The sequence below is a fragment of the Apteryx mantelli genome, unplaced genomic scaffold (assembly GCF_036417845.1).
Source record: "Apteryx mantelli isolate bAptMan1 unplaced genomic scaffold, bAptMan1.hap1 HAP1_SCAFFOLD_330, whole genome shotgun sequence".
NCBI classification, from domain to species: domain Eukaryota; kingdom Metazoa; phylum Chordata; class Aves; order Apterygiformes; family Apterygidae; genus Apteryx; species Apteryx mantelli.
Genome location: NW_027118683.1, coordinates 1 through 15010, shown reverse-complemented (window position 1 = coordinate 15010; position 15010 = coordinate 1). Strand labels below are relative to the sequence as shown.

At 73.1% G+C, this 15010-nt stretch overlaps 2 protein-coding genes across 2 annotated transcripts; one reads left to right on the top strand and one right to left on the bottom strand.

Annotated features, from left to right (window-relative positions):
- Positions 1 to 19: 19 nt before the first annotated feature.
- NELFE (negative elongation factor complex member E) lies at positions 20 to 4049 on the top strand (the record flags this gene model as incomplete). The annotated part of the gene is made up of 10 exons (XM_067317225.1): positions 20 to 151; positions 531 to 603; positions 1042 to 1187; positions 1272 to 1346; positions 1689 to 1723; positions 2178 to 2353; positions 2623 to 2767; positions 3174 to 3228; positions 3354 to 3456; positions 3940 to 4049. Coding segments are annotated over 10 exons (1023 nt in total), but the record flags the coding sequence as incomplete, so codon positions are not given.
- A 96-nt stretch (positions 4050 to 4145) lies between these two features.
- Positions 4146 to 14896, bottom strand: LOC106494868 (complement factor B-like; the record flags this gene model as incomplete). Its single annotated transcript, XM_067317224.1, is given in 16 exon segments — positions 4146 to 4429; positions 4803 to 4852; positions 5425 to 5558; positions 5979 to 6081; positions 6351 to 6430; positions 6891 to 6985; positions 6987 to 7041; positions 7964 to 8055; positions 8057 to 8201; positions 8627 to 8723; positions 9181 to 9318; positions 9825 to 9926; positions 10446 to 10498; positions 12858 to 12993; positions 13669 to 13764; positions 14723 to 14896. Coding segments are annotated over 16 exon segments (1697 nt in total), but the record flags the coding sequence as incomplete, so codon positions are not given.
- Positions 14897 to 15010: the final 114 nt, after the last annotated feature.

The window sequence follows — 15010 nt, the reverse complement described above, 5'->3', positions numbered from 1 at the left end:
TGCCACGGAAACCGCCTGATTCCTGCCATCCCCCTGTGTCGGAGCCCCCGTGTCTGTGTCCCCCCCCCCCGGCAGCCATGCTGGCGCTGCCCCCGGGCTCACGGAGGAGGAGGAGGCGCTGCAGAAGCGCTTCGCCAAGCTGCGCAAGAAGGTGGGGGCCGGGGGGGGGCCATGGGGGGCTGGGCTGGGGGGCTCCAGGGGAATTGGGGGGCTCCAGGGGGTCGCGAGGGGGGTTAGAGCAGGGCTGGGGGGGTCCAGGGGGCAGTTGGGGGGCCCGTGCGGCCATGGGGGACTGGGGGGGGTGGGGGGCTGGGGGCTGTCAGAGGGGTTGGGGGGTCCCATGGGGCCGGGGGGGGGGGCTCTGAGGGGCTGCGGGGGGAAACCTGGGGGGCAGTGGGGAGGCTCTGGGGGCGCTCAGGGGGGTTATGGGGCTCCAGGGGGTGCGGGGGGGCTCTGGGGGGACCCAGGGGGCTCCAGGGGGCTGCAGTGGGATCGTCCCCCCCATCCCTGTCTTTGTCCCCCCCCCGCAGAAGAAGGCGCTGCTGGCGCTGAAGAAGCAGCAGAGCTCGACCAGCCAGGCCAGCCAGGGCGGCATCAAGCGCTGTGAGCGCCCAGACGCCTGGGCCCCGGCGGGGGGGGGGGGGACACCTGGGCCCCTGGGGAAGGGGGGTCTCAGACACCTGGGTCCCTGGGGGGGTTGTAGGGGTCGGGGGGGAGCTGGGGGGGGGCCCAGGTGTCCGGGGGGTCCAGGGGCCCTGCTGGGGCAGAGGCTCGTTAGCAGTTAACGAGGCCTCGTTGCCCCCAGATTGGGCCCAGCTGGGCCCGGACACCTGGGCCCTTTTTTTTGGGGGGGGGGGCAGAGGGGAGGCTCCCGGACGACTGGGCCCCCTGAGGAAGGGGGTCCCGAACACCTGGGCTCTTTACGGGGCAGCGGGGGGGTGTTGGCGCGGCCCGGACGCCTGGGCCCCTTTGGGGGGGGCGGGTCCCGGACACCTGGGCCCCTCGTGGGGGGGCGCGTGCCGGACGCCTGGGCCCCCGCAGCCATGTCGGACCAGCCGCCCGTGGACACGGCCACGGCCACGGAACAGGCCAAGATGCTGGTGAAGTCGGGCGCCATCAGCGCCATCAAGGCCGAGAACAAGAACTCGGGGTTCAAGCGCTCGCGCACCCTCGAGGGGAAGCTCAAGGTGGGACCCCAAAACCAACCCCCCCCCCCGCGGCCCCCCCCGCGGGGCAGCCGGGCCCCCCCTCACCCCCCCCGCCGCCCCCAGGACCCCGAGAAGGGCCCCACGCCGACCTTCCAGCCCTTCCAGCGCAGCATCTCCGCCGACGACGACTCCCAGGAGGTACCGGACGCCTGGGCCCCTGGGGGGGCGAGGGGAGGGGGGGTGGATGCCTGGGCCCTTGTTGGGGGGGTCCCGGACGCCTGGGCCCCTGCGGGGGGGTTACGGGGGGTGCATGGATTGAAGGGAGCCCAGGTGTTTGGGGGGGGCCCAGGCATCTGGGCCCAGCCCAGGTGCTGCAGCAGAGGCTCGTTAGTGGTTAACGAGGCCTCGTCAGCCTGAGATAAATAGGACCCAGCTGGGCCCGGACGCCTGGGTCCCTCGTGGGGGGGGGGGTTGGGGGCCCGGACGCCTGGGTCCCAGCTCCCCCCCCCCTTACTGTCCCCCCCCCCCCCCCCTCCGCAGTCGCGGCGCCCCCAGAGGAAGTCGCTCTACGAGAGGTGAGTGGGGGGGGCCCAAAGGGGGGACCCCAAACGGGGGGGTCCTGATTTCCCCCCCCCCCCCAGACCTGGCACTGCACCCCCACAGCCCCCCCAGCTCTGGGGGACACTGATGCCCCCCCGGGACCCCCCATAACCCCCCCCAGGACACCCCCAACCTGCAGCAGGACCCTCAGGACCCCCGTTACTGCTCTGGTGCCCCCCAAGTGCCCCCAGAACCCCCCCATAACCACCCTGGTGCCCCCCATAGCTGCCTGCTGCCCCCAAGACCCCCCAGGTCCCCTCATACCCTTTGTAACCCCCCCGGTGGCCCCAGTAGCCCCCCCATAGGCCCCCCAGTGCCCCCTATAATCACCAGGACCCCCTGTAGCCCCCCCACAGCTCCCCCAGTGCCCCCCATAACCCCCCTCATCGCCCCCCCGTAACCCCCCCCCTCGGCCCCCCCCCCCCGCAGCTTCGTGAGCGCCAGCGAGCGGCTGCGGGAGCCGGAGCCGGGGGGGGCCCTGGGGGGCCGCGGGGACCCCCCCGAGCGGGAGCGGGGCGAGCGCGACCGGCGCCTCGACTGGGAGCAGGAGCCGGAGCCCGAGCAGGAGCGAGGCCGCGAGCGGGAGCGCGACGGCGCCTTCCGCAGTACGCCCGGACGCCGGGGCCCCTTCTGGAGGGGGGGGGGGCGGGATGGGGGGGGGAGCCCGGACGCCAGGGCCCCTTCTGGGGGGGGCGGGATGGGGGGCAGCCCGGACACCGGGGCCCCTTGGGGGGGTTGGGGGGGAGCCCGGACGCCTGGGCCCCGTGATGGGGGGATGGTGGTTTCCCCGGACGCCTGGGCCCCGCGGTGGTGGGGGGGGTCCTGCCCCGTCCCCGCCCCCACGGTGCCCCCCCCCCCCTCCGCCCCCCCCCAGGGTCGGACTCGTTCCCCGAGCGCCGCCCCCCCCGCAAGGGCAACACGCTCTACGTCTACGGCGCCGACATGAGCCCCGAGCTGCTGCGCGGAGCCTTCGCCCCCTTCGGCTCCATCATCGACCTCTCCATGGACAGCCCCCGCAAGTGGGCGGGGCCGGGGAGGGGGCGGGCCAGAGCTGCGCTGGGGCGGAGCTAAGGGACTGGGTGGGGGCTGTGGGGCGGAGCCAGAGCTGCACCAGGGGTGGAGCTAAGGGAGTGGGTGGGACAATGGGGGCAATGGGGGTGGAGCTAAGGTGGGCAGGGCCTGTGTGGGTGGAGCTAAGGCAGGTGGGGGTGGAGCCAGGTCCACATGGGGTTGGGGGTGGAGCTAAGGTGGGTGGGTGTGGCCACATGGGTGGGGCCCTGTGGGGGTGGAGCTAAAGCAGGGTGTGGGCAGGCCAGGGGTGGGCCGAGCTGGTGCATGGGGCGGGGCTGGGTGTGGTCAAGGGGCGGGGCTACAGTGGGTGTGGCCACAGGGGGCGTGGCCTGACGCTGACCCCGCCCCCTCCAGCTGCGCCTTCGTCACCTACGAGAAGATGGAGTCGGCCGACCAGGCCATCGCCGAGGTGGGAGCCGGGGGGGGGGGGGCTACAGGGGGGGGGGGCCGTGGGGCCGGCCGTGGGGCGGGGGGACGCGTGGGGCCGGCCGTGGGGCAGGGGGCCGTGGGTGACGGGCGCCGGTGCCCCCGCAGCTGAACGGGGCGGTGGTGCAGGACGTGCAGCTCAAGGTCTCCATCGCCCGCAAGCAGCCGCTGCTCGACGCCGCCACCGGGAAGTCGCTGTGGGGGTCGCTGGGTGAGGCCGGACGCCTGGGCCCCATGGCGGGGGGGGGGGGCTGGGGGGGGGGCCGAACCCCAGACACTGGGTCCTTGGGGGGCCCCGGACGCCTGGGCCCCGCGGGGGGCGGGGGGGGAGCTGGACTCCCGGGTCCCTTGAGGGGAGCAGGGGGCACCCGGACGCCTGGGCCCCTTGGGAGGAGGTGTGGGGCGAGCCCGGACGCCTGGGTCCTTAAAGGTGGGGGGGGGGCTGAACCCCAGACACCGGGTCCTTGGGGGGGGGGGTCCCGGATGCCTGGGCCCCTCGTGGGTGGAGGTGAGTCCTGAGCGGCCACGTCCCCGGACGCCTGGGCCCCTTGGGGGGGGGGGAAGGGTGGGTGCAAGGCCCCAACGCCTGGGTCCCCGGACGCCTGGGCCCCTCGGGGCAGAGGGGGAGAGGCGCATCCCGGACGGCCGCGCGCCCGGACGCCTGGGCCCCCTGACGCGCGGCCGGGCCCCGCAGCGGTGAAGAACAGCGCCAAGGGCTCCCACCGGGACAAGCGCTCGCAGGTCGTCTACAACGAGGATCTGTTCGGGGGGCAATAAAGGGCGGCCGCCGCCATCGCTGCCATCGCTGCCACTGCCGCACACGCTTTATTGGCCACGCGTGAGGCCGCGCGCAGCGCGGACACGGGACGAGGCGGGGGCGGAAACGCGCGGCGCCGCGCGGCGCTGCGTGTTGCAGCGTGTTGCAGCACGTCGTTGCGTGTTGCAGCATGTCCTCGCGTGTCGTGGCGTGTTGCAGCGTGTCCTCGGCGTGTCCTGGCGTGTCGCGGCGTGTGGCGGCGTGCGGGGTCGTGGCGCGCTCAGGGCAGGAAGCCCAGGTCCTCGTCGCGCAGCCGCTCGCGCAGCCACGGCAGCACCTCGAAGAGGCTCACGTGGAAGTCGCGGGCGTGCGAGGGCGCCTGGCGCTGGCGGCAGACGTCCAGCACCCCCCAGCTGATGACCCCCACCTGCCGCGGGGCCCCGTCAGACCCACGGCCGCCCCACGGCGCCCCACGCCGCGCTGCGGCACCCCCCCGCTGCCCCATGTCCCTGCGGCCCCCATGTCCAGCACCCCCCAGCTGATGCCCCCCCACCTGCTATGGGGCAGTGTCAGACCCACAGCGCCCCACACTGCCCCACAGCCACCCCATGGCACCCCACACCGTGCTGCAGTGCCCCCCCCCACTGCCCCACACCGCCCCACGTCCCAGCGTCCCCCAGCTGCTGCCCCCCCCCACCTGCACGCAGGGGTCAGACCCACAGCGCCCTGCAGCTCCCAGCACCGCCCCACATGGCCCCCCCACGGCCCCCCCATGGCCCCCCCCCGTCCCCCCATCCGACCTGGAAGTAGCGCTTGCCCCTGGTGACGATGACGGGGCCCCCGGAGTCGCCTGCGGGGAGAGGGGGTGAGCGGGGACGGGTCACTGGGGGGACTGGGAGGGACTGGGGGGGTCAATGGGGGGGACTGGGATGGACTGGGAGGGCACCGGGACGGACCAGGGGCACTGGGACCAACTGGGAGGGTTCTGGGAGAGGACTGGGACAGACTGGGGGCACTTCAATGGGGGAACTTGGGGGGCACCGGATGGACTGGGATGGACTGGGGACGCTCGGGGCAGCGTGGGGTGGTGCTGGAATGAGCTGGGGGGGATTGGGGGGCACTGGGAGCTGTACTGGGGGCTGTACTGGTCTGTACTGGAGGCCTGGAGGGGCACTGGAGGCACCGGGGTGCTATACTGGTCTGTACTGGCTGCACTGGGAGGCACTGGGGGCTATACTGGTTTGCACTGGTCTGTACTGGAGGCCTGGAGGGGCACTGGGAGGCACCGGGGCTATACTGGTCTGTACTGGGCTGCACTGGGAGGCGCAGGGGGGCACTGGGGGGGGCACTGGAGGCACCGGGGGGCACCGGGGGCGGTACTGGGCTGCACTGGTCTGCACTGGTCGGCGGGGGGCGGCGCACCGCGGCAGGCGTTGGGGTCGACGACGGGTTCGGTGCCGCCGGAGCAGAGGAACCGGGGGGTGACGACGTCGTCCAGCGCCGAGGCGGCGGCGTAGAGCGGCGCCCGCAGCGCGTCGGCCCTCGCACCGCCGCCGCTGCCGCACCGGGCGCGTGTCACACGCCACACGCCACACGCATGTGACGCAACACGCAACGCGCACGCAAGGTTGCACGCAACGCGCCGGCGGCATGCAAACGCGCCACGGAGATGCGCACGCGCCAGGGACACGCGTGCACGCGCCAGCAGCGTGCAAACGCACACGGCGGTGCACACACGTGCACACGCCAGGGCCGTGCAAATACACGCGTGAAGGACGTACACGCACACGCCGGGGCGTGCAAACGCACACGGCACGCGCACACGCGCGCACGTGCCAGCAGGATGCATGCACACGCCAAGGCCACGCGAACGCACGCGCGCGCCGAGGGCTCGCAAGCGCACACGCCGGGAGCGGGCGCGCAGGCGGCTGCGCCGTGCACACGCCGAGCCCACGCCAAGCCCACGCCGAGCCCACCTGGTCGCCCAGCTTGAGCAGCACCCGCAGCCGCTGGAGCTTCCGGGTTCCCGGGTGGAGACGAAAAAACGCGTCTGGTTCTTCTCGGGGAGCAGCAGCTGCCCCTGGGGTCGGGGGTCGGGGTCAGCGGGGTCGGAGGTCAGTGGGGTCATGGGTCAGCGGGGTCGGGGGCAGATCGGGGGCACCGTGGGTGCACGATGTGGGGCAGGTCAGGGGATGCCGTGGGGCAGGACGCGCCGTGGGGCCGCCGCGGGCCGGGTTGGGGACACGCTGTGGGGGCAGGCAGCGCCGGCGGGTCGGGTTGGGGCCGTGCCGTGGGGGCAGCTGTGGGGCAGGGGGCCGTGGGCCGGGGGCGCCGTGGGTCGCACTCACGCTGCTCCTGGCAGGAGCTCTGGGCTGGGGGCAGCCGCAGGGCCCGGGCGGTTCCCTCCGTGCAGGGCAGGCAGAGGGGGCTGCGGGGGGGGGCGGGGGGGTCAGCGCCCCACGGCGCCCACAGAACCCCCCACCCCCCGCCCCCACGGCCCCCCAATAATCCCCCCACACCCCCCCCACTGCCCCACAGCGGCCTCGAGGTCCCACCAACCCCCCCCACCCCATAAGCCCCATCGCTCCCCCCTGCCCCGACGGACCCCATAGACCCCCATCGCCCCCCCCCAGTGCCCCCCAGCTGGCCCCACGGTGTCCGTCCCCCCCCCCCACTGCCCCACTGCAGCCCCAAGGACCCCGTCACCCCCTGCCCCATGGGGCCTATCGACCCCCCTCCCCCAGTGCCCGATGGACGCCACCCCAGAGACCCCCCCACCCCCATGGGACCCCCCCGCGACCCCCCCCAACCCCGCAGCCCCCCAACCCCCCCGGTGCCCCCCGGCACCCCCCAAGCCCCCCATCGCCCCCCCCCATTGCCCCCCTGACCGGGCGGTGGGCGAGGGGGCCACGGGCTGCTGCAGCTGCACCAGGGCCACGTCGTAGTCGTAGAACTCGGGGACCCCCCGGGCCCGGCGGCCCCCCCAGGTCGTAGAGGGGGTGCGGGAAGAGCCCGGCCACCCCCGGCGCTCCCGCAGCCCTGCGCGCCCCGCCTCCGCGTCACCCGGGGCCCCTGGGGGGGCGTCCGGGGGGGGGACCCATCGCCCCCCCCCCCCCAGGGACCCCGGCGTCCGCGTCACCCGGGGCCCCGGCGTCCGGGGGGGGACCCATCGCCCCCCCCCCCCCCGGGACCCAGGCGTCCGCGTCACCCAGGGGCCCCGGCGTCCGGGGGGACCCATCACCCCCCCCCCCGAGGGACCCCGGCGTCCGCGTCACCCGGGGGCCCCGGCGTCCGGGGGGGGACCCATCGCCCCCCCCCCCCCAGGGACCCCGGCGTCCGCGTCACCCGGGGCCCAGGCGTCCGGGGGGGACCCATCGCCCCCCCCCCCAAGGGGCCCAGGCGTCCGGGGAGACCCCATCGCCCCCCGCCCCGAGGGACCCAGGCGTCCGCGTCACCCAGGGGCCCCGGCGTCCGGGGGGGCCCATCGCCCCCCCCCCCAAGGGGCCCAGGCGTCCGGGGGGACCCATCTCCCCTCCCCCCAGGGGATCCCAGCGTCCCGTCCCACCCGTGACCCCGCTGTCCCACAGGGGCCCAGGCGTCCGGGGCCCACAGCACCACCCCACAGACCCCCCCCCCCCCCATCCCAGGGGACCCAGGTATCCGGGGACCCTGCTCCACTCACCCTCCAGGGGCCCAGGCGTCCGGGAGCCTCCTCCAACCCCCCACAACAGGGGGCCCAGGCGTCCGGGAGCCTCCCCTCTGCCCCCCCCCCCCCCCCCCCCAAAAAGGGCCCAGGTGTCCGGGCCCAGCTGGGCCCCGTCTGGGGGCAACGAGGCCTCGTTAACCGCTAACGAGCTTCTGCCCAGCAGGGCCCTGGACCCCCCCGGACACCTGGGCCCCCCCCAGCCCCCCCCGACCCCAGCAACCCCCCCCCCTCCCCGGGGGGCCCAGGCGTCCGGGCGCACCCAGGTCCACGTTGATCCAATGCGCCTGGTCGTCCACGTGGAAGCAGTGGGCGGCCGTGAGCACGAAGTAGGGCGACACCAGGGCGCCGTTGGCAGCGCTCGTGGCCCTTGCCGGGCCGCTGGGCACGGGCGGGCGCCGCCGTCACCCGTGTGCCCCCCGCCACACGCGTGGGCTCACGTGACACGCGTGTGCCCCCGCACATGAGTGTGCTCGCCGTGACGGCGATGTGCACCCTGCGCCTGCACACGCTGTGACACGCGTGTGCTCATTGGGACGGTGACGTGCTCCCCGTGCCCCACGCATGGTGACACGCGTGTGCCCCGCAACACGTGTGCCCCCTGCGACACGCATGAGCCACCATGACACTCATGTGCTCCCATGACATGCGTGTGCTCACAAACACGCGTGTGCTCACTGCGACATGTGTGTGCTCACCGTGACAGTGACGTGCCCCCCTCGCTGGCACACGCAGCAACATGTGTGTGCCCCCACGACACACGCGTGCTCACATGACGTGTGTGCTCACCATGACGGTGACGTGCCCCCCACACCCCAAGCATGGTGACACGCGTGTGCCCCCGCGACACATGTGCGCTCACGGTGACGTGCGTGGCGCCGTGCGTGTGCCCCCCCCCCGCGCACGCGTGCGCTCGCTCACCGTGACGTGACGGTGACGTGCCAGGGGTTCTTCTCCTGGTCGCGGGCGTTCTTGAACTCGTACGCCAGCCCGCACATGCTCAGCGTCTCGCTCTCGTCTGCGGGCGGGGGGGGGGGGGGGCGTCAGGGGCGCCCGGACGCCTGGGCCCCGCCGGGGGGGGAGTCCCAGGGGGGTCGGGGTCCTGGGGGGGGGTCCCGGGGGGGTCCCGGGAGGGGCCCAGGCGTCCGGGCTCACCGATCATGCGGTGGAAGGTCTCCTGCAGGCTGCCCAGGCCAGGGGGGTCCCGGACGCCTGGGCCCCGGGGCAGGGTGTGGGGGTCCCAGGGTTGTCGGGGGTCCTGGGGGGGGTCCCGGGGGGGTCGCAGGAAGGGGCCCAGGCGTCCGGGCTCACCGATCATGCGGTGGAAGGTCTCCTGCAGGTCGCCCGGGCGGGGGGTCCCGGACGCCTGGGCCCCGGGGCGGGGTGGGGGCGCGGTGTGGGGGTCCTGGGGGGGGTCGGGGTCCCGGGGGGGGTCCCGGGGGGGGCCCGGGGGGGGCCCAGGCGTCCGGGCTCACCGATCATGCGGTGGAAGGTCTCCTGCAGGTCGCCCAGGTCCCGCAGCACGAACACGTGCTGCTCGCCGTCCTTGTGCGACGCCAGCGCGTTCAGCGTCTCCATGTGCACCAGCTCCCCCAGCCCGAACACGTACATGTCTGCGGGGGGGGCGCGGGGGGGGGGGGTCAGCCCCACGGCGGCGACCCACGGAGCCCCCAACCCCCCCCCCCAGGGTCCCCCCAAGCCCTCCAGCCCCGTAGATCCCCCCCAGACCCCCCCCATAGCCCCCCCGGTCGCACCCAGGACCCCCCCCCAGCCCCATAGCCCCCCCCATAGCCCCCCCCGGTCGCACCCAGGCCCCCCCCCAGCCCCATAGCCCCCCCCCGGTCGCACCCAGGACCCCCCCCAGCCCCATAGCCCCCCCATAGCCCCCCCCGGGTCGCACCCAGGACCCCCCCCAGCCCCATAGCTCCCCCCCGGGTCACACCCAGGCCTCCCCCCAGCACCATAGCCCCCCCCCATAGCCCCCCCCGGTCGCACCCAGGACCCCCCCCAGCCCCATAGCCCCCCCAGTTGCACCCAGGCCCCCCCAGCCCCATAGCCCCCCCCCCGGGTCGCACCCAGGACCCCCCCCAGCCCCATAGCCCCCCCCCCCGGCTCGCACCCAGAAAGTCCTCGCGGTCGTTGCGGGGGTCCCGGCCGATGCTCAGCAGCTCCCGGATCTGGTTGATGACGGGGGTCGGGGACCCCCCCATGTTCACCCGCCCTGCGGGGGCCGAAGGCGACTGTCGGGGGGGGCCCAAGGGGGGCTGGGGGGCCCCAAAGGGGGGCTGGGGGGATGCTGGGGGGGGCTGGAGGGTTTGGGGGCTGAAGGGCGTTTTGGGGCTTGAATCTGGGCATTTGGGGTCCCACCGTCAGTCATGATGACGAGGACGTGGCGGGTGCTGGGGGATCTGGGGGTATTTGGGTGTTTTGGGGTGTTCAGGGGGTGTTCAGGGGGTGTTTCAGGGTGTTCTGGGGGTGTTTCAGGGCGTTTTGGGGGTGTTTGGGGCGTTCCGGGGTCCCACCGTCAGTCATGATGACGAGAACGTGGCGGGTGCTGGGGGATCTGGGGGTGTTTTGGGGGTGTTTTGGGGGTATTTCAGGGTGTTCTGGGGGGTTGGGGTGTTTCAGGGGTGTTTTTGGGGTGTTTGAGGGCGTTTTGGGTGTTTGGGGGGTGTTTCAGGGTGTTCTGGGGGTGTTTCGGGGTGTTCAGGGGGTGTTCGAGGGTGTTTCGGGGTCCCACCGTCGGTCATGATGACAAGGACGTGGCGGGTGGTGGGGGTGTTTTGGGGTGTTCTGGGGGTGTTTCGGGGCGTTTCGGGGTGTTTCAGGGTGTTCTGGGGGTGTTTCAGGGCGTTTTGGGGGTGTTTGGGGGTGTTTCAGGGTGTTTCGGGGTGTTCTGGGGGTGTTCTGGGGGTGTTTCAGGGCGTTTTGGGGGTGTTTGGGGGCGTTCCGGGGTCCCACCGTCGGTCATGATGACGAGGACGTGGTGGGTGCTGGGGGATCTGGGGGTATTTGGGGGTGTTTCAGGGTGTTTTGGGGTGTTTGAGGGAGTTTTGAGGTGTTTCAGGGTGTTTCAGGGTGTTCTGGGGGTGTTTCAGGGTGTTCAGGGGGTGTTTGGGGGCATTCCGGGGTCCCACCGTCAGTCATGATGACGAGGACGTGGCGGGTGCTGGGGATCTGGGGGTGTTTCGGGGTGTTTGAGGGTGTTTCGGGGTGTTTCAGGGTGTTCTGGGGGTGTTCTGGGGGTGTTTCAGGGCGTTTTGGGGGTGTTTGGGGCCGTTCCGGGGTCCCACCGTCGGTCATGATGACGAGGACGTGGCGGGGTGCTGTTGGTGACGGGCGCCGGGTCGAGGCCCCGCATCCGCTCGGCTCGTTCCTGCTGCACCAGCAGCTCGTAGACGGCGCGAAGGGCCGCGTGCGGGTTCGTCCCCGGCTTCAGCGCGTGCGCTGCGGCGTGGGCGAGACGCGACCCATAGCGTGACCCATAGCGTGACCCACAGCGTCCCCATCGCGCCCCATCGCCCCCCCGGGGCCGCGTGCGGTTCGTCCCCGGCTTCAGCGCGTGCGCTGCGGCGTGGGGCGAGACGCGACCCATAGCGTGACCCATAGCGTGACCCATAGCGTGACCACGGCGCCCCCATCGCGCCCCCCATCGCCCCCCCGGGGCCGCGTGCGGGTCGTCCCCGGCTTCAGCGCGTGCGCTGCGGCGTGGGGCGAGACGCGACCCATAGCGTGACCCATAGCGTGACCACAGCGTCCCCATCGCGCCCCCATCGCCCCCCCGGGGCCGCGTGCGGGTTCGTCCCCGGCTTCAGCGCGTGCGCTGCGGCGTGGGGCGAGACGCGACCCATAGCGTGACCCATAGCGTGACCCATAGCGTGACCCACGGCGCCCCCATCGCGCCCCCATCGCCCCCCGGGGCCGCGTGCGGGTTCGTCCCCGGCTTCAGCGCGTGCGCTGCGGCGTGGGGCGAGACGCGACCCATAGCGCGACCCATAGCGTGACCCACGGCGTCCCCATCGCGCCCCCATCGCCCCCCCGGGGCCGCGTGCGGGTTCGTCCCCGGCTTCAGCGCGTGCGCTGCGGCGTGGGGCGAGACGTGACCCATAGCGCGACCCATAGCGTGACCCATAGCGTGACCCACGGCGTCCCCATCGCGCCCCACGGCGTCCCCATCGCGCCCCCATTGCCCCCCGTGGGGCCGCGTGCGGGTTCGTCCCCGGCTTCAGCGCGTGCGCTGCGGTGTGGGGTGAGACGTGACCCATAGCGCGACCCATAGTGCGACCCATAGCGTGACCCACGGTGTCCCCATCTTGCCCCACGGCACCCTATGGGGCCCCTATAGCCTCCCTGACCCCCATAACGTCCATAACCCCCCCCACAACCCCCCCCCGGACCCACCGCTATGGGGCAGGGCGGCCAGCAGGGCCCCACGGCGTCCGCCCGCCCGCTCCGGGGCTCCAGGGGACTCAGCTCCACTCGCGCCTCCGTCCCGAAGGTGATGACGCCGTAGCGGGGGGCGGCCCATAGCTGGAGATCTGGGGGGGGGACGGGGGGTTCTGGGGGGGTCCCTGGGGGCTTTAGGGGTCCCAGGGGGTCCCTGGGGGTCCCAGAAGGGTTTGGGGGGCATCCTGGGGGGGGGGTCCCTGGGGGTCCTGGGGGGATCTTGGGGGTCTGGGGGGGGTTCAGGGGGTTTGGGGGGGCTCTGGGGGGGCCCAGGGCATTTTGGGGAGGTCTCAGGGGGCTTTGGGGAGCCCAGGGGGGTTGGGGGTCCCGGGGGGTCCCAGGGGTTTTGGGGGGTCTTGGGGGGGGTTGGGGGTCCCTGGGGGTCGGGGGGGGTCCCAGGTTTTGGGGGGGGGTCCCGGGGGGGTCCCACCTTCTCCACGAGTCCTGCAGGGCCTGGCGGGCCAGCTCGAAGTCGTGGGGGGGTTTTGGGGGGGTTTTTGGGGGTCCCTGGGGGTCGGGGGGGTCCCAGGTTTTGGGGGGGGGGCCCGGGGGGGTCCCACCTTCTCCATGAGCTCCTGCAGGGCCTGGCGGGCCAGCTCGAAGTCGTGGGGGGGTTTGGGGGGTTTGGGGGGGTTTGGGGGTCCCTGGGGTCGGGGGGGGCCTGGGGTTTTGGGGGGGGTTTTGGGGGGGTCCGGGGGGGTCCCACCTTCTCACGAGCTCCTGCAGGGCCTGGCGGGCCAGCTCGAAGTCCTGCTCGCTGACGCTGCTGGAGGCGTCGAGCACCAGGTAGACGTTGAGGGCGGCGCCGGGCGCCAGGCGGATCCGGCGCTTCTCCGTCGCCCCTGCGCCACCGCCACCGTCAGCGTCACCATCAAGCGTCACCACCGTCACCGTCACCGTCACCACCGTCACCATCAGCACCGTCACCATCACCACCATCATCACCACCAGCACCATCATCTCATCATCACCAGCACCGTCACCGTCAACACCAGCACCGTCATCATCATCACCACCAGCACCACCATCATCAGCACCACCATCATCGCCACCAGCACTGCCACCATCACCGCCATGGACCTCAGGGTCCATCACCACCATCACCAGGGACTCCAGGGTCCATCACCACCAGCACCATCATCTTCACCACCAGCATCGTCACCACTGTGGATCTCTGTGGTCCACCACCGCCATCATCACCACCAGCACCGTCACCACCGCGGACCTTGAGGTCCACCACCCCCACCGTCACCACCAGCACCACCACCATCACCACCCCGGACCTCTGTGGTCCACCACCAGCACCATCATCATCATCACCAGCACCACCAGCACCATCGCTGTCACCACCATGGACTTCCACGACCCATCACCATCGTCACCACCGTCGCAGACCACCACAGCCCATCACCATCACCGTCGCCGTCACCGTCACCACCGTGGGCCTCCAAAGCCCATCGCCACCACCGCCACCGCGCCCCACAGCTGCCCCCCGGCCGCCCCCCGGCTGGTCTCACCCAGGGTGCCGTTGGCCTCGGCCACCTCCACGGCCTGGGCGAGGGAGGCCAGGAAGGAGGCGGCCACGTCCTCGGGGCTGTCGAAGGACAGCGGGTCTGGGGGGGGGGGGACACAGGTGAGACCCCCGCCCTGACCTCTGACCCCTGACCTCTGACCCCCCCCCCGATCCCCAGACAGGGACCCCAACACCCCCCCCACCTCCCCCCGCGTCTCCGCGTCCCTCGTGTCCCTCCGTCTCCCCCCAAGTCCCATCGCCCCCCGCGTCTCTGCAGCCCGTGTCCAACCACGTCGCGCCCTGTCCCCCCGTGTCCCCCCACATCTCCCCATATCTCATGTCCCCCATGTCCTGTGTCCCATGTCCCCCATGTCCCCCCATCCCATGTCCCTTTCTGTCCCCCCATCTCCCCCATACGCCATGTCCCCATGTCCGTGTCCCCCCACGTCCCCCACGTCCTCCATCTCCAAGTCCCTCACGTCCCACCGTGTCCCATGTCCCCATGTCCGCCCATCCCATGTCCCTCCCTGTCCCCCCACATCTCCCCATATCTCATGTCCCCATGTCCCTCTGTGTCCCCGTGTTCCATGTCCCATGTTCCCATCCCATGTCCCTCTGTGTCCCCCCCATGTCCCGTGTCCCATGTCCTTCCATGACCCATGTCCTATGTCCCCATCCCATGTCCCCCCATGTACCCCATGTCCTGTGTCTCCATCCTGTGTCCCTGTGTCCCTCCATGTCCCCCCATGTCCTGCGTCCCGTGTTCCCCTCTGTCCCGTGTCCCCGTGTCCCCCGTCCCCCCTCACCGCGGCAGCTGGGCTCGGTGCTGCTCCAGGCGCCCCGTGTCCCCCCACGTCCCCCCGTGTCCCCATGTCCATGTCCCCCCGTGTCCCTGCGTCCCGTGTCCCCCTGTGTCCCCCTGTGTCCCCCCGTCTCCGCTCACCGCGGCAGCTGGGCTCGGTGCCGCTCCAGGCACCCCGTGTCCCATGTCCCACGTCCCATGTCCTCATGTCCCCCCATCCGTGTCCCCCCGTGTCCCCGCGTGTCCCCGCGCTCACCGCGGCAGCTGGGCTCGGTGCCGCTCCAGACGCCGCTCTCGGTGCAGACGCGCTCGGCGGAGCCCAGGAGCCGCAGCCCGGGGCGGCAGCGGTAGCGCACGCGGCCCTCGACGCCGTAGTGGGAGCCCTCCTTGGAGGCGCCGGGGGGCACGCCGGGCGCCGGGCACGCTCCGCCTGCGGACACGCCGCGACACGCCTCGTCACGCCGCGACACGCCACGACACGCCACGACACGCCACGACACGCCGCGACACGCCACGACACGCCCACGACCACGCCTTGTCACAA